The sequence below is a fragment of the Scyliorhinus torazame genome, chromosome 9 (genome assembly GCF_047496885.1).
Source record: "Scyliorhinus torazame isolate Kashiwa2021f chromosome 9, sScyTor2.1, whole genome shotgun sequence".
NCBI classification, from domain to species: Eukaryota; Metazoa; Chordata; class Chondrichthyes; order Carcharhiniformes; family Scyliorhinidae; genus Scyliorhinus; species Scyliorhinus torazame.
The window spans coordinates 219,255,687-219,274,637 of NC_092715.1; the positions used below are offsets into that span (position 1 = coordinate 219,255,687).

The 18,951-nt window shown below is 53.5% G+C and overlaps 1 protein-coding gene across 1 annotated transcript in view; it reads left to right on the forward strand.

Annotated features, from left to right (window-relative positions):
* The window catches only part of LOC140429749 (trans-2,3-enoyl-CoA reductase-like), a 271,730-nt gene that overhangs the window by 171,510 nt on the left and 81,269 nt on the right, over positions 1–18,951 (forward strand). Inside the window, exon 7 of the mRNA XM_072517113.1 lies at positions 4,768–4,840. Coding sequence (XP_072373214.1) covers positions 4,768–4,840 — 73 coding nt within the window. The remainder of the gene's footprint in view (positions 1–4,767; positions 4,841–18,951) is intronic.

Here is an 18,951-nt window from a genome sequence, read left to right on the forward strand (position 1 = left end):
TCGCTTCTCGTCTCGCGTAAGTCATTGTGCGCTACAATTTATTAAGCGAGCTTAAAAGACTATGGAGCTCCGGATCGCCCCGGAGTGCCTGCGGATCAGCCCCCATGCAGCGAACTCGGCGGCCGTATTCAAACACTGGCAAGCATGCTTCGAAGGCTACCTCCGAACGGCCCCCGGCCGGATCACGGAAGAGCAGAAAATGCAGGTCCTGCATTTGAGGGTAAGCCCGGAAATTTACTCACTAATAGAAGACGCAGAGGATTTCCCGACGGCGTCGCATTGCTGATGGGCATCTACGTTCGGCCCGTAAACCAGGTCTACGCGCACCACCAACTCGCGACGAGACGGCAAATTCCCGGAGAATCGCTCGAGGAATTCTACGGCGCGCTGCTGATTTTGGGACGAGGCTGCAACTGCCCACCGGTGAACGCGATCGAACACACGGCCTGCTAATTCGTAATGCATTCGTGGCAGGTATGAACTCTCCCCAAATCCGTCAAAGACTTTTAGAAAGAGAGGCGCTAGGACTCTCAGAGGCACGGGCGCTTGCGGCCTGCATTGATGTGGCCTCCCAAAATGCCCGCGCCTACGTCCCCGACCGCGCAGCAGCCCCTTGGGCTCCGTGGACCCCCGTCGCGACCAACTCCCCGGCACCCCCCCCCCGCAAGCTTGCGCGGTTAATGCGCCAGACCATCCCAGGGGGGGCCCGCTGCTATTTTTGCGGACAGGCGAAACACCCCCGGCAGCGCTGCCCGGCCCACGCAGCTACTTGTAAAAGCTGCGGCAAAAAGGGCCATTACGCGGCAGTGTGCCGGTCCCGGGGGGTCGCCGCAATCGCCGGAGAAGAACGAGGACAGCACATCCCAAACACCCCCCAACCCCGCCAGCACCCCATGTGCGACCCGTGGGCGCCGCCATTTTGGGTCCCGGGCACCACGAGGGGAGGATGGGCGCCGCCATCTTGTGACCCCCCAGCCACGTGCGATTCACGGGGGCGGCCATTTTGTCCACTCCCGACCATGTGCGACCCATGGGGGTGGCCATTTTGTACACCCCCGGCCGCGTGCGATTCATGGACGCCGCCATCTTGGTTGACAACAAAGGACCACAGCATCGACGGCTCCACGGGGTCCAAAGAAGACGCTGCCACACTACGACCATGACTGGCTTCGGTGACACTGGATCAATCGTGGCCCCGGACGCTCCAGATGACGACAACAACGGTGCTGGTCAACGGATACGAGAGCCATGCCTGATCGACTCCAGGAGCACTGAAAGTTTTATTCACCCAGACACGGTAAGACGCTGTTTTCTGACCATCCATCCAAGCACGCAAAAGATTTGCCTAGCTGCAGGATCCCACTCAGTGGAGATCAAAGGGTTCTGCATCGCAAACCTAATGGTGCAAGGGAGGGAGTTCAAGAACTACAGGCTCTACGTCCTGCCCCAACTCTGCGCGCCCATTACTGGGATTAGATTTCCAGTGTAACCTTCAGAGCCTAACATTCCAATTCGGCAGCCCAATACCCCCACTCACTATCTGCGGCCTCGGAACCCTCAAGGTTGAACTGCCGTCCTTGTTTGCAAACCTCACCCCGGATTGCAAACCCGTCGCCACTAGGAGCAGACGGTACAGCGCCCAGGACCGGACATTTATCCAGTCTGAAGTCCAGCGGTTGCTGAAGGAAGGCATAATCCAGGCCAGCAATAGTCCCTGGAGAGCCCAGGTGGTAGTCGTAAAGACCGGGGAGAAGCAAAGGATGGTCGTAGACTATAATCAAACCATCAACAGGTGCACGCAGCTAGATGAGTACCCTCCCCCCTGCATATCCGACATGGTCAATCGGATTGCTCAGTATAAGGTCTTTTCCACCGTGGACTCAAGTCCGCATACCACCAGCTCCCCATCCGCCCAGGTGACCGCAAGTACACTGCCTTCGAGGCAGCCAGGCGGCTATACCACTTCCTAAGGGTCCCATTTGGCGTCACGAACGGGGTCTCTGTCTTCCAACGGGAGATGGACCGAATGGTTGACCAGCACGGGTTGCAGGCCACGTTCCCGTACCTCGACAACGTAACCATCTGCGGCCACGATCAGCAGGACCACGACGCCAACCTCCAAAAGTTCCTTCAGACCGCAAACGCCCTGAACCTCACATATAACAAGGAAAAATGCGTTTTTAGCACAAACCATTTGGCCATCTTGGGATACGTAGTGCGCAATGGAGTAATAGGCCCCGACCCCAAACGCATGCGCCCCATTATGGAATTTCCCCTCCCCCACTGCTCCAAAGCCCTGAAACGTTGCCTGGGCTTCTTTTCATATTACGCCCAGTGGGTCCCCCAGTACGCAGACAAGGCCCGCCCGCTAATACAGTCCACTACCTTCCCCCTGTCGACAGAGGCTCATCAGGCCTTCAGCCGCATCAAAGCGGATATCGCAAAGGCCATGATGCGCACCATCGATGAGTCCCTCCCCTTCCAGGTCGAGAGCGACGCATCCGATGTAGCTCTGGCGGCCACCCTTAACCAAGCGGGCAGACCCGTGGCCTTTTTCTCCCGGACCCTCCATGCCTCAGAAATCCGCTACTCCTCAGTGGAAAAGGAAGCCCAAGCCATAGTGGAAGCTGTGCGACATTGGAGGCATTACCTGGCCGGCAGGAGATTCACTCTCCTCACCAACCAACGGTCGGTAGCCTTTATGTTCAATAATGCACAGCGGGGCAAAATTAAGAATGACAAGTTCTTAAGGTGGAGGATCGAGCTCTCCACCTTTAACTATGAGATCTTGTATTGTCCCGGAAAGCTGAACGAGCCGTCCGATGCCCTATCCCGCGGCACATGTGCCAACGCACAAATAGACCGCCTCCAAGCTCTCCACGAAGACCTCTGCCACCCGGGGGTCACCCGATTCTACCATTTTATAAAGTCCCGCAACCTCCCCTACTCTGTGGAGGAGGTCCGTACAGTCACCAGGAACTGCCACATCTGCACAGAGTGCAAACCGCACTTTTTCAGGCCGGATAGAGCGCACCTGATCAAGGCTTCCCGCCCCTTTGAACGTCTCAGTTTGGATTTCAAAGGGCCCCTCCCCTCCACCGACCGCAACGCATACTTCCTGAACGTGGTCGACGAGTACTCCCGTTTCCCCTTCGCCATCCCCTGCCCCGACATGACAGCGGCCACAGTCATTAAAGCCCTTGACACCATATTCACACTGTTTGGTTTCCCCGCGTATATCCATAGCGACAGGGTGTCCTCCTTCATGACCGACGAGCTGCGCCAGTTCCTGCTCAGCAAGGGCATAGCCTCGAGCAGGACAACCAGTTACAACCCCCGGGGGAACGGGCAAGTAGAGAGGGAGAACGGCATGGTCTGGAAGACCGTCCTACTGGCCCCACGGTCCAGGGATCTCCCAGTTTCCCGGTGGCAGGAGGTCCTCCCGGACGCTCTCCACTCCATCCGATCGCTGCTGTGTACCACCACTAACCAAACGCCTCATGAGTGCCTCCTTGTCTTCCCCAGGAAGTCCTCCTCCGGAACGTCACTGCCGACCTGGCTGGCGGCCCCAGGACCCATCTTGCTCCGGAAACATGTGCGGGCGCACAAATCAGACCCGTTGGTCGAGAGGGTCCACCTTCTCCACGCGAACCCGCAGTACGCTTATGTGGCGTACCTCGACGGCCAACAGGACACGGTCTCCCTGTGAGGCCTGGTGCCCGCCGACAACACACACACACCCCCGACACCGATCACCCCCTCCCTGCCAGCGGCGCACCCCGCGACCGCCCCCTTCCCGGGGGGATCGGTCCTCCTCCCGTGCCCGCCCAGGAGTAAAACAGGAACGAACAGCGAAACCCTCCCGGAGACGACAACGCCCGAGCAAGCACCTGCACCACCACCGGGGCTGAGGCGATCGTCGAGGAAGACCAGACCGCCCGCTCGACTCGTGGAATCCGCGTGACACCAAGAAAAAGCAAGAATGTTGTTGTAACAAAAAAATTTTTTTTGCCCGTATTGTAAATAGTTCTCACAAATTTGTACATAGCTCAGTGTAGGGCTAAAGCTGTATTAACACAGTCCGAAATTTGTTCCAGGGCCAGCCTTGTAAACCCCTACCACCATGCGAACCACCACCCTGCCGGGTTCCTTTTTAACAAGCGGTGAATGTGGTGGTATGTATTAGGGGTAATGTGGTACCTGTGAAGCCGAGAGGCTATTGGCTGACAGGTCCCGGGTCCTGGTTGGATCTGCCGAATTCTGGCACCGCCCTGAAGGCGGAGTATAAGAGCTCGAGCTTATCCCCGCAGCCTCACTCTGTTCCTGAGCTGCTGGGGACAAGTCTCCCTGAATAAAGCCTAGATAGACTTCATCGCTTCTCGTCTCGCACACGTCATTGTGCGCTACAATTATTATTTTAATTTTAGTTTCAAATAAACTAAAGGGGTGCTCAACAAAACAGTAGTCTCAAAACCGTTTCCAATTGCACACAAGAATATTGCAGATTGAAAGGTCAGAAAGTGAAGGAGAGAAAATGTAATCTAACTTCCTCACAATATATATTGGTCAATCATTTTTTTATATTGACAGATGCAGACATTTGAGAGAACCATGGAAGAAATTACATCTGCTATCAGAGACCGTATTGATCAATTTTGCTGATTTTAATTGTTAACGCTGATAATACTTTCTCAAAGGTCAACATGTTTCAAAGCAATTTTAAAGCCATGAATAGTATTTAAGATTATTGCTGTTTCTGATTTCCAGAGCTGTGTCTTTTATTGGGGATTCACCAGCTGGATGGCTTATTACATCAATCATCCTCTATACACACCTCCCAGTAGGTACAGCATTTATTGCATGATTTAGAATTCAGCTGTCAAAGAATTGCTTTCTAATGTCTTTGTTTCATCTTCGTCTTTGCACATACTTATTCAAAAAGTGAATAAAGTGGATTGTTTATTCCCCGTGTCAATGATGGTTGATGTTTGTACCAGTATTACAATTAATAGTAATTAGTACAGGATAAAAGATAAGAATTGTGGTACACAATGCCAGTTGTGCAGAATTATACAGTGGCTATCCTTCTAAAGTAATTAATCAATGGTGAGGTGCTATGGAACATCTGGCGACATGATACATTAAAGTACTTTTTTTTTCTATTTTTCTTTAACTTACTTTGTTTATTGCTAGTTTATTGTAAGTGGTAGATTTCTTTTGAATAATATTTGATGGTCCCGAGAGCTTTATTGAATTGAAGTATGCAGCTATGGTTAAGTACCTCTTCCAGCCCAGTAACACATTTTGACCTGTTCTGGACAAGAAAATTTATTGCAAGGATAAATTTAGGAGAATATTATGCCTACCTGGCTACAGCTGTACTGGCAATGTAGAGAAGTGGGAGGTGTAATTGGAAAGCAATCACCTCACATTCTGACTGGAATATTTTCTTGGACACAATCAGTGGCAATCAAATTGGAGACAGTGCAGCCTTCAAAGAAAAGCAGAAAATACTTAAACTACTCAGAAGTCAGGCATTATCGATGGCTGGAGAAACAGAGTGAACATTTCAGTTCAATAGCTTTTTATCAGAACATAAATAAATTGTGGATATAACAGGTTTTAAGCCAGCACAGAGGAAAGAAAAGTGTCTGGTGGTCAGAGGGGAAGAAAGAACAAAAAGGAATGTCTGTGATAGGGTAGAGGTAGGAGTGATTAAATGGCAAAAGAAATGTTGGTGCAAGGTGGAATTACGGCCTTTGAGCTCAATGCTGTCATGCTCAAGTTCCGGCATCACTAAGATAAGACAATGCACACAACAAACTCTTCCAAGTTTAGACAGTGCACAATGGTAATACACATATTTTGTAATTCATTTGGCAGATTGCTTTCATTGTGCCTATATTTAAGAAGGGAGATAAGGGGCGGGATTCTCCGACCCCCCGCCGGGTCAGAGAATCCCCGGGCGGCGTGAATCCCGCTCCGATGCCGGCCGCCGTGTTCTCCGGCCAGCGACAAATCCCGCTGACGGAGGGGAGTGCCGGGGAGGGGGGAGTGCCGGGGAGGGGAGTGGAGTGCCGGGGAGGGGGGTGCTGGGGAGGGGGAGGTGCCGGGGAGGGGAGTGTCGGGGAGGGGGGGTGCCAGGGAGTGGAGTGCCGGGGAGGGGGTGTGCTGGGGAGGGGGCGGGGGGGGCTGGTGCCAGGGAGGGGGGTGCCGGGGAGGGGAGTGGACTGCCGGGGAGGGGGGTGCTGGGGAGGGGGAGGCGCCGGGGAGGGGAGTGTCGGGGAGGGGGGGTGCCGGGGAGTGGAGTGCCGGGGTGGGGATGTGCTGGGGTGGGGGCGGGGGGGGGGGGGGGTGGTGCCAGGGAGGGGAGTGCCGGGGAGGGGGAGTGCCGGGGAGGGGAATGCCGGGGAGGGGGCGTGCCGGCGAGCAGGGGTGCCGGGGAGAGGGGGTGCCGGGGAGGGGAATGCTGGGGAGGAGAGTGCCTGGGAGGGGAGTGCCGGGGATGGGGGTGGGGGGGGATTTGCCTGGCCAGGTGCCAGCTGGCTGCAGAGGGGGCTATGGGCAATGATGACATGTCATCTGTCCCCACCCCCCAACCTCCACCAACCCACCCCCCACGCCCTGCAGACCGTTATGTTTGGGCATCACCCAGCGATGTTGGCCACCGTGGCGGGAGCCGCTCTTCTACATGTTGCCCTGTGGGAGCTGGAGCAGGAGCATGCCAGAGGCGTCCGATGAGGCCCTGTGTGTACCAGCCCCACTCGTCGTACCAGGACCTCATGGACCGCGCATGCAGGAGGAGACTCTGGATGAGCCGGGATACCGTCGCCCATATCTGCTACCTGATGGCACACCTGGCACTGTGTGGGACTGGGGGTGGACACTCCCTTCCTGTGGGCGTCAAGGTGACGGTGGCCCTGAACCTCTACGCTGCGGGGTCTTTCCAGTCGCTGAGAGGGGACCTGTCTGGCTTGTCCCAGAGATCGGTGCACAGGTGCATCCGTGCAGTGACTGACGCCCTGTACAACATCGCAGACCGCTACATCCAGTTCCCTGTGGACCATGCCCACCAGGATGCCCACGCAGCGGGCTTTGCTGCCGTGGCCAGGATGCCCATGGTACAGGGGGCGATCGATGGGATGCATGCCGCCATGCGGCGAACAGCGGATAACAGGGCTGTGTTCACGAACAGGAAGCGGTACTACTCCATGAACGTGCAGGTGGTCTGTGACCACCGCATGAAGATCCTGCACGTCTGCGCCCGGTACCCGGGCAGTGTACATGACTCGTTCATATTGGCGCAATTTTTCATCCCCACCATGTTCGAGGGATGCGCCCCCCCGGCTGAGGGGCTGGTTGCTGGGCGACAAGGGTTACCCGACGCCTATACGGAGGCCACAGACCGACGCAGAGTACCACTACAACGATGCCCATGCAGAGACCAGGGGCGTGGTCAAGAGCTTTGGGCTGCCGAAGATGCGCTTCAGGTGCTTGGCCCGCTCAGGAGGGCCACTCCAGTACCCGTCGGAGAGGGTCAGCTGCATCGTTGTGGTTTGCTGCGTCCTGCACAACATAGCCCAGCAGAGGGGCGATGTGCTGGAGGCAGAGGAGGGGGAGGAGGAGGAGCAACACGATGAAGGGAAGGCCTCTCCAGATGAGGAGGATGGGGGCAATGTACAGGACTGACGGGCTGGACATGGACGGGAGGCTGGCCATCGTTACCAGCTGGGACAGCGGGCACGGGACGGGTTGATAGCCGCACGGTTCACAGACTTGGGGGGGGGGGGAATCACCATGTATGGGCAGCGACAGCACAGTACGACACCAGCCTACCACCCTCACCCCACCGACCACCAACCACCCATTACCCCACCCACCACCAACCACCCTCACCCCGCCCACCAACAACCACCCTCACCCCGCCCACTACCGCATCACCCGCATGCACAGCACCCCTCCATTGCACATCCACCTGCGGCACAACGGGCAGGGCTCACACGGTCGCCAGTGGAAGAGTATCTATTGCAGGCCATGGAGGATGATGACAACCTGCTCTGCAATGGGCTCCGGGCTCTACATCATTAGACAATGTCTGACTCATGGCCACAGTCACAACCCCCACCTGGACCGTCCATGTATGCAGCCTTGACACTGCAGCGCACAATCCCGTTGTCTGCCCGGGGGCAATGGCGAGAGTGACCCGGGGGGGGGGGGGGAGGGCACACATTCACCTGAGCTCGACTTCCTATCACCCCTCACACACACACTGGCACTCATCTCACACCCCACCTCCGCATGCATCAGACAGAGCACAGAGGCAGCTTCTGTAGGTGTGAAAGTGATTTTAATGACAAACAGTTCATACCCGTGCCCTAGCCCCTATAACTAGTCTGTGCCCTGCACCCATGCCAACTCACTCAGTATCTAATTTTTTGGCCTTACTATGACTATGCCGAGGTGGTTCCCAAGACGGCACAGCAGAACTGGAGGCGGACTCATGTGTTACCTGCCCTGTGACTAGGGATCCTTTTGGCGTCCGTTTCCTGGGGCGGTCTGGCCTGGATGGGGCATGCTGCGGCTCGGGTGACTGGGGTGGCGAGCTGCCAGCCTGTCCTGCCCGTTGTCCGCCAAATGCACCTGGGGCGGAAGGGGGGAGTCCGAGGTGTCGCAGTGTTACCGGGACCTCCTCTACAGGGGGACCCGGGACGGACCACAGCACCTCCTCCTCCCTCGGGGTGCCTGATGGCCCCCAGGCCTCTACATAGGTGGGGGATGCGAAGGGACTGGCCATCCGACGCCCCCCCGCCATCTGGCGTTCCAAGTCCTGGAGGCCCGTGCTGGTATCGACAGGGGTCTGCAGGTTTGCAGCCATGGAGCTCAGGGGATTGGCAAACCCTGTCTGTGACTGTGCGATGCCGGCTCGCACATGGGCAATGGCGCCGATGCCCTCAGCGAAGGCCTGCTGAGTCTGGGCCATGGCCTGCAGAGACTGGGCTATGGACTGTTGAGACTGGGCCATGGCGTTGAGCGCCTTTGCCAGCTGCCACTGGCGCTGGCTCATGGCCTCCTGGGAGAGGGCAGCCATGTCCACAGATGCCGCCTTCACGGAAAGCCCCAGGCCTTGCAAACCGTTCCCCATGTCTGACACCGTCGCACCCATTGCCTCCACCACGGACGCCACCCGTGCGGTGTCGGCCTGGGTGGCACGCATGACCGGCACCACTGCCAGCTTCTGGACGCGGGTGGACTCCTCCACCTGCGACTGCAGCCGCTGCAAGCCGGCCGTCACCCTCTTCGCACGTCTCCGGGTCGGTGGTTGCATCGGATCTATGGGTGGGTGTGGTAACTCCAGGAACCCGGGATCCATCTGGGCGGCAGATGTTCGCTTGGGCTGGGCTGCCCTCCGACCGCCCGGACCCCCTGCTGCTCCTACCTCCACCTGCTGTACCGGGACGGCTGTGTTGTGCGCACCAGTGAGTGTACCAGACGCCTCATCACTAAAGTGCCCAACCGAGGTGAGTGTTTCTGCGATGGTGGAGGGTGTTGGTGACAGCAGTGGCGTTGTGTCGTGCCCATCGTCCGACTCTGAGTCCATGGCACTTTGGGGTGGCAGTTCGTCTCCGCCCATCCAATTTGTGTCACTGTCCTGTATTTCAGTTTCCTGGGTAGTGGTGTCCTGGGTAGGGGTGTCCTGGGTAGTGGTGTCCTGGGTAGTGGTGTCCGGGGTAGTGGTTTCGTGGCTCGGCTGTGACGGGGGCCTGTGGCTGCCCCTCTCGTCGCTGGGTGGCAAACGCCTGCGTCGTCGCACCCGCACGAGACGGGGGCATCGTCTCCCTGTTGCTCCAGGTCTCTCCATCTCCAGTGGTCTCCGAGGGACATCATGCGGGCGTCGCATGCCAGAGGATCCGGGTCTCTCCATCTCCAGTGGTCTCCGAGGGGCATCCTGGGGGCGTCGCATGCCAGAGGGTCCGGGTCTCTCCATCTCCAATGGTCTCCGAGGGGCATCCTGCGGGCGTCGCATGCCAGAGGGTCCGGGTCTCTCCATCTCCTGTGGTCTCCGAGGGGCATCCTGCGGGCGTCGCATGCCAGAGGGTCCGGGTCTCTCCATCTCCAGTGGTCTCCGAGGGGCATCCTGCGGGCGTCGCATGCCAGAGGGTCCGGGTCTCTCCATCTCCTGTGGTCTCCGAGGGGCATCCTGCGGGCGTCGCATGCCAGAGGGTCCGGGTCTCTCCATCTCCAGTGGTCTCCGAGGGGCATCCTGCGGGCGTCGCATGCCAGAGGGTCCGGGTCTCTCCATCTCCTGTGGTCTCCGAGGGGCATCCTGCGGGCGTCGCATGCCAGAGGGTCCGGGTCTCTCCGTCCCCCATGGTCTCCGAGGGGCATCATGCGGGCGGTCTGCATCTGCGGGGATGGGTGCCTCGACGTTTGCTCCTGCGATACACAATGAAGCATGCATGGTTAGACACGCAGGCAGTGATCAGGTGATATGGGGGAGGAGGGATATGGGGATGGGCTGTCGGTGGCTCACTTGCTGGTGGGCCCCCGACCTCTGCATCAGCAACCTCCCGGTCCTCAGGACTGCCAGCCAGTTCCAGGGCACTTCCGTCATGTTCGGTCAGTGGCCTCTCCTCCAGTCCTCACATGCTCCCTAGTGTTGTGTGCTCGTTTCTCCTGTGGCGGGGGGGGGGGGGTGGCAGGGGTAAAAGGCAACAGTGTTAGACAGATATATGAATGCACGCCATCAGTTGCGCGTGTATTGCAGAGATTAAGGTTAGGGCTGGATTCACTTGGGGAAATGGGGGAAGGCGGATATGGGGGAGGGGGGGATATGGGGGATATGGGGGAGGGGGATATGGGAGAGGGGGGATATGGGGGAGGGGGGATATGGGAGAGGGGGGAAATGGGGGATATGGGGAGGGGGGATATGGGGGAGGGGGATATGGGGGATATGGATATCGGGCAGGGGGGGGGATGCTCACCCTGGCTGCTCTGAGAAGGTCGTTTACCTTCCTGTGGCACTGGGTGCCTGTCCGTGGTGTCAGGGCCGCAGTGGTGACGGCCTCTGCCACCTCCCTCCACAGACGCCGGCTGTGGCGTGGGGCAACTCTGCAGCCGTGCCCGGGATACAGGGCCTCCCTCCTCTGCTCCACTGTGTCCAGGAGCGCCTCCACATCGCGTGACTCGAACCTCGGGGCTGAGCGGCGGGCGGCCATCCAGTCGGGTGTTCTGGTCGGGTGGGGGCAGCAGCGCGTCCTTAATGAGCCGTCACGCCGTGCGGCGTGTATGACGCCGCATGGCATGATCCACGTGAGCCAGCGCGGATAGCGTCACGTCGGTGCTAGCCCATTCCGGGCCGGAGACGTTACAACGTTTTTGGCGGCGTGATGCAGGTGGGATTTGCGCCGTTCTTGTCACCGGTCGGCGGACTTTGCGCCGATAACGGAGAATTTCGCCCCTGAACCACGTGTACTGGGGTGCTCTCGGGTGGGGTTCCAAAAGTAACCAAGTCTGGAACCTGCCTTCGCTAGGGCATCTGCTTTAACGTTACCAGGGGGGAAGAACGGTGATGACTGCGAACCTTAATTATACCGTATTTCCTATCTTTAGCTGTCTCTAGGATATGCCGGAGTAATGGGGCTGAGGGTAGGGGCTTTCTGTCTGTGGAAACGAATCCTCTAGTTTCCCACAGGGGTAGGAATTCCATTAAACTGCTGCAGACATATAAACTGTCCGAATATATGTCTGCTGGGGTCGGAAACGAGTCAGGGTGATCAACCATTTCTGCTATGGCTGCCAGTTCTGCTGCCTGCGAGCCTAGATGTCCTGGCAACTTTAATGAAATCTCTTCAAGGGCGCATCCTCTACATAAATGCCGCAACCGGTGATTCTCTTTCCATTCAAAACTGTGGAGGAGCCATCCACATAAATTTTCAGGGGTGTGCACGTGTCTGTAGGCTGAGGTCTCTGGGATGTATTACTTGCTTTCCTGAGAGCTGACTTAGGTATAAATGGGCCTGTGTTATGTTTTGTGGTGATGATCTCACACTCATGTGGGGTACCTGCATATTGCAAATTGTTGGCTAGGAAAGTGTGGATCTTGGTTTTTTTTAGCTGTAATGTCCCGTCCCTGCAAAAGAAGAGTCCAACGGGCTGCGCAGATTTGGCTGACTGCGCCATCTTTAAGTCGGCCGTCTAACAATAGCTGTGTTGGGGTGTGTTCAGTGAGGATGGTGATGTGGATCTTGGTTTTTTTTAGCTGTAATGTCCCGTCCCTGCAAAAGAAGAGTCCAACGGGCTGCGCAGATTTGGCTGACTGCGCCATCTTTAAGTCGGCCGTCTAACAATAGCTGTGTTGGGGTGTGTTCAGTGAGGATGGTGATGGGGTTGAGTCCTGTAATGTAGGCGAAGTACTGTACTGCCCAAAAAACCGCGAGCAGGTGCCTTTCACAGGCAGAAAATCCTTGCTCGTCAGGATCTAACACCCGTGAGGCGTATGCCACAGGGCATAATTGGTCATGGCGTTCCTGGAGGAGCACGGCCGAAAGGGTTCAGTTGGTGCTTGTATCTTCGATTGCGTACGGGGACAGTGGAAGCCATTCCCAAGGTGCCTGCTTCTTGTGAAGGTCGGATAGGGGCGCTGCATTTGTGGCGAAACCGTCAATATGGTTTCGGCAGTAGCCAACCAGTCGTAGAAATGACCGGAGGGCTGTTACGTTATGGGGAAGGGGCATTTTGACAATCGAGTCAATTCTCTTTTGCTCGATCTCGCGTTAACCATGAGTGATTACTGTACCCAAGTAAATAATTTGTTTCGGCAGAATCTGGGCCTTCTTGGGGTTGACTTTACATCCAATCTGTTTTTGGAGTCCTAGGAGTTCGGCGAGAAGCAAAATGTGCTCTCCCTTTGTGTCTGTCTGTAGTAGTAAGTCATCTACATACTGGACCAGACAATCGCGTCGTGAAAATTTTGCTAGTCCATTTGCCAGCTGTCGGTGGAAAATGGAGGGGGAGTTGTGGAAGCCTTGTGGAAGGCACTTCCATGTGTACTATTGCCCTTGGAATGTAAAAAGGCAAATTTGTACTGGCACGCTTTAGCCAATGGAATGGACCAAAATCTGTTGCTAATGTCCAAAACCGATAAAAATTTTGACTGGAGTCCCTGTTTGACTATGGTCTCAGGACTCATGGCTACGGTGGGGGCTGCAACTGGGGTTACTTTGTTCAGTTCCCGGTAATCAATGGTCAGTCGCCATGATCCATCGGGTTTCCTGACGGGCCAAATTGGTGCGTTGTTCATGGAGGCTACTGATTGGAATACGCCTTGATCATGCAGGCTCTCTATTACTTTGGAGATTTCTCCCTCTGCCTCTTGGGGAAAACCGTACTGCTTTTGGGGTCTGGGGTCGGGACCTGTAATGTTCACCAAGCCAGTTATTTTGCCACAGTCGTGCTTGTGCTGTGCAAATACTGCTTTGTGTTGCTGCAGGACTTCCCTAACTTCTTTATTCTGAGTAATGGCTTGGGGGTCGAACCAGAAGTCTCCTACCGAGCTTGACAATATTGAGTTCTTTACCCGTCAGTACGGCCTCAATAAAACTCGAGATGGTTTTGTAGGTATAGTATTATTTATTTTTAACCAACTTGCAAGGCTGACTCGCTCCACAGAGATTCAGAACACACAAGCGGTCTCCTGGAGCTGCAGAACCGAGTGAGATCGGAGACAAAGAAATCTCTGCAAATGGCATCAAGTTTCACATACAAGATTCTCATAGGTCATCCTAAAAGCTCCTGACCTGGCCATATATCCTGATTGGCTCACTTCGCATTCCTTAACCCTGGGCCTCTTGTTACCCAGCATCCTTTTCCCCCCTCCTTGCCATGCTTTCTGAATCCCTTTGTGCTTTGTTTGTGAACTCACTACTATCAGACTGGCTCACATCTACATTATTGTAACTAATATTTGAACTAACTATTTTATATCACATTCGTTTGTTCAATTCCTCATTCCCTCCTTTTATCATTTCATGATAACCAATTGGTCCAATCCGTAGCTACGGCCCCTCATCTAAGAAGATCCGTCGCTTCATTTCCAATTCCTGTTGCAGCACCCCGTCATCCGTTGCACCCTCGTGGATCCTAACAGCCAAGATTCCAGGAGCTTCTATCTGTTCCAGTGCACCCTGCATTTTACCCATCACGCATTTAAGGATGGCCAGGCCCACAAAGATGCAGCCAAGTATCACTGCTAAATACATGGCTATATTTATCAACCAGTCCTTCCAACCTCCGAATCCCCAGTTACCCCAAGAGCCAGGGTCCTACTATCAGGTTGCCCCTCAACCTTCTTCGTTCCAGTGAGAACAAACCGAGTTTATTCAACCTCTCCTCATAGCTAATGCCCTCCATACCAGGCAACATCTTGGTAAATCTCTTCTGCACCCTCTCTAAAGCCTCCACATCCTTCTGGTAGTGTGGCGACCAGAATTGAACACTATACTCCAAGTGTGGCCAAACTAAGGTTCTATACAGCTGCAACATGACTTGCCAATTTTTATACTCAATGCCCCAGCCAATGAAGGCAAGCATGCCTTCTTGCCTTCTTGACTACCTACATTAGTATGTACGTTGTAACCCATGTTGATCTTAAAACCCTTGTGTAATTGATAAGCTTGATAAGCTAAGTAGGAAGTAAAGGCGTATTGTATCATGACTCAATTTTTTGTGTTAAATCATTTTTTTCTTGTTAAAACCAATTAGTGGTCCTGTGATTGTGTTTCGCCATGTTTTATTTAAAAAAACAGTAAAAGTTAACTGAAGTGGCAGATAAATTGGAATTGGGATTACCTGCAGGCACTAAGAAAGTTGAGGCAATTAAAAGAATATCGAAAGCATTTAAATATCTAGGAGTTGTCAGATCTGCCAAATATTTCAAAAAGTGAGATAATTAAATGAGCTAAAACTAAATTCCAAATGAAATAATTAGAAATGCAGGAAAAAGAAAAGAAAAAAGAAGAAATAGAAATGAAAGAAACTTGAACTATAATAGCAGAAAAAGTGAAAGGAAAGGGAAAGAGAGAAAAGAGACAAAGATATAGATTTTCAAAGGGAATTGGAAATGGAGAAGTTCACAATGGCAGAAAGGGAAAAGGAGAAACAGTCGGGAATGGTCAGGAAATTACACCTCAGATCAAAAAGGAAGGCGCGAAGGGTGGAAGTGACATTTGGAGGCCTAACTGTTTCCATTGTAACAAAGTGGGACACGTGCAGGCAAATATTTGGAAATTAAATGGAAGATCAGTTGCAATAGTAGGAAAAGAAGCTTCTGGGAAGGAAATGGCTGTCAAAACTGTAGCAGTGGTGCAGACAAAATGGTCTCTTTCAGAATCAGTGAGAAAGGGGGAAAGGTCGCAAGGTAATTCAGAGAATTATTTGAGTATTGGTGAACGACGTCAGGCTATTGGAGGTTCTGGATGCTTTGGTTGAAGTTGAGAAGTTTCCCCTTACTCGTTTAAAAAAATCAGTAAACCAATTACAATTTGAAGAAATACAGGAGCAGATCAATTATTGACATTATTTATTTATTATTATTTTTATTTTTCCAATGAAGGGGCAATTTAGCCTGGCCAATCCACCTACCCTGCACATTTTTTGGGTTGTGGGGGTGAGACTCATGCAGACACGGAGAGAATGTGCGACCTCCACATGGTCAGTGACCTGGGGCCAGGGTTCAACCCGAGTCCTCAGCTCCGTGAGGCAACAGTGCTAACCACTGCGCCACCGTGCCGCCCTTAGATCAATCATTGATAGTAGCTAATAATACAATTTGTATTCCAGAAAGTTTTATGAATTAAAAAGCATTAACAAGGGATCTTAATGGAAGAGGTGAACTTGCTTTTCTGTGAAAAGTTAATTTAAGAAGTAACATTGTAAATTGAACTGTTACAGTGGGATTTATTTCTAAAATACATGCCAGAGGAATAGACTTCATCCCAGGTAATGATTTGGCTTTTGGAGATATTAATGTGCGAACAACTGTATTGCAATAGGCAGTTAGTTGATCATGGTGATCTTAACAAACTTTTGAAAATTATTTGGAGAAAAATGAGACATTTATTGCAGATAACAAGCAACTAAATAAAAACCTGATTAACACAGAAAATCAACTTTCATGTATGAAAGATAGATTTGTGAATGAAAAAAGAAAATCGATAAAAGCAATTGAGAATCAGTCTGGAAAAGTAGAACATTTGACTGAGGATTTGAACTGTCTAAAAGTTAAACTTGAAAAAGAAGACTTGGTAAACGTTGAACTTCAGTTAAAACCTGGTGAACTTACAAGCATCAGAAGTATTCATGAAGTATTATGGAAAATATCTTGAACAAGAAACGGGAGGTCCGATAAATCGGAATAATTGGTTGAATACAGAATTAAAAAGCAAAACCAACAAACTGTTAAAATTTCTTCGTGAGAAGTACAGTTTTTGAACATCAAAGCGATGTGGAAATGAAGGATGTTTTGGAGTGTTGCAATTCGAAAGTTGTTTCTGTGAATAAAAACTCAATGCAGAATAATGATATAGTTCAGCAAAGAACTGATCCAAGTAATAGTACTGATGTATCAAAGTCAGTCATGGACAACAAGAAAACATCCAATTATTTGTAAAATTGGAAAGTGTGAATTGTCAACCAGATGTACTGAACTTGCAGAATGATCTTTTAGAGTCAATGACCAGGCACACTGATTAAAAAATGCTTGCCAATGATGCCACACAATTTGTATTGGTTGGATGACAGGCAAGTGAACAGGTTTCCAAAGACCATTCAAATTCTGCAGAGAACAGGGGCGGAATTCTCCCCCAATGGCGCGATGTCCGCCGACTGGCGCCAAAAACGGCGCCAATCAGACGGGCATCACGCCGGCCCAAAGGTGCGGAATGCTCCGCATCTTTGGCGGCCTAGCCCCAACATTGAGGGGCTAGGCCGACGCCGGAGGGATTTCCGCCCCGCCAGCTGGCGGAAATGGCGTTTGTTGCCCCGCCAGCTGGCGCGGAAATGACATCTCCGGGCGGCGCATGCGCGGGAGCGTCAGCAGCCGCTGTCAGTTTCCCGGCGCATGCGTGGGAGCGTCAGCGGCCGCTGTCAGTTTCCCGCGCATGCGCAGTGGGGAGAGTCTCTTCCGCCTCCGCCATGGTGGAGGCCGTGGCGGAGGCGGAAGGGAAAGGGTGCCCCCCACGGCACAGGCCCTCCCGCGGATCGGTGGGCCCCGATCGTGGGCCAGGCCACCGTGGGGGCACCCCCCGGGGTCAGATTGCCCAGGACCCCGGAGCCCGCCCACACCGCCTGGTCCCGCCGGTAAATACCAGGTTTGATTTACGCCAGCGGGACAGGCAATTTCTGGGGTGGACTTCGGCCCATTCGGGCCGGAGAATCCAGCGGGGGTCCCGCCAACCGGCGCGGCCCGATTCCCGCCCCCGCCCAATCTCCGGTACCGGAGACTTCGGCGGGGGCGGGATTCACGGCGGCCAACGGCCATTCTCCGACCCGGCGGGGGGTCGGAGAATGATGCCCCTGAACTGTGATCATTCAGAAATTGTGTAAAATGCTGAAGGATTGAACAACCTATGAAACTTCAAAGAGAGGAAGTGATTCACATGGCTCAAACTGAATTGGAAAGAACTCACTTGAAATTGGACGAGGAGAAACAACAAGATCACAAGAAGTTCAAAGAACAAACAAAGTACAATGCTATTTTGAGTGAACGGAAGAAGCATCTTAACAGTATTCTCGAAACAGCTAAAAGAGATTTTGAAAAATTATGTTAATGCACAAAATTGACATTGCACCTGTGTTAAATCGAAATGTGAATTTACCACATGTGAATTTGGAAAGTGGGCTGGAGAATGGAACTATGCTGACAAGTGACGAAAAAGAAAATTGCACTGTAGACTTTAGTGAAACATTCTTTTCTGAGTTGAAAACTGGAAATCAGAAGTAAAAGAAACACAAGCCTTGAGTTATGTTAATGTTACCATGTATAGATTCTCACGATGCTGTTGAAGTTATTGGGCGCGATCAAACGGGAGAAGCATTAAGTGCGCTAGTGAGTGAGAATTGCCGGGTGCTTCCCGACGGCCAACCCGGCGAGACCGCAACCAGTATCTAGCACCAATTAGGACCGGTAACGATGCCCCATGGGCTGTCCCACCATCTGATTCACCTGGATAGTGTCCAGCAGCTCCTCGCTAGCGAGAGAGCTGGTTGTGTTGGGGGGATCCGCCATGTACATGCACCCCTGGCCACAGAAGGGCCTCTAGACACCAGACCCCAGACCCAGGACCCAGATCTCAGCCAAGAACATTACTTGGGCCAGGCACAGATTCCATCCCCGATCCACACCCTCTGATCGCGGGAATATCCCCAGTGCCGACACCCAGCTGTTGTTTGTTTCATTGTTGGCTGCTGCCACTGTAGTGTTGATGCCTCCAATATTCAGGCAAAGTGTCCAGGCCTCACAGTCTGATCGGGTTGCCAGGCAGTAACACCCACCCGTGACGTCAACCCATGGCACATCAACCCATGGGAATTCTCTTGGGAGCTGTGAAGTGCTCATGTACCTCGCAATACCTATTCCTTATTAGGGATAACCTTCAGCTGTGCAGCCAGAGGCCACCAGGGTCAGAGGGAGCTAAGGTGACCTGCATCATATTACCATGGACAGGGCTCTGTAGGAAGGCCAGGCAACAGCTGAAGTTGCTCCTGGTATGGGTATCCAGGGTATCCAGGGGGGTGGCACGCTGGACCCATAGTGCTGAGCACCTCACCCCCCCCCCCCCCTGCAAGGGGCTACCCTCCACTGGTGGTGGTCTTTACCCCCGACTGGAAACCACCCTGGGGGCTCCCCCACATGCTCGGAAGCAGTGGGCAGCAGCGCCAGTGTCCCCGGGCTGA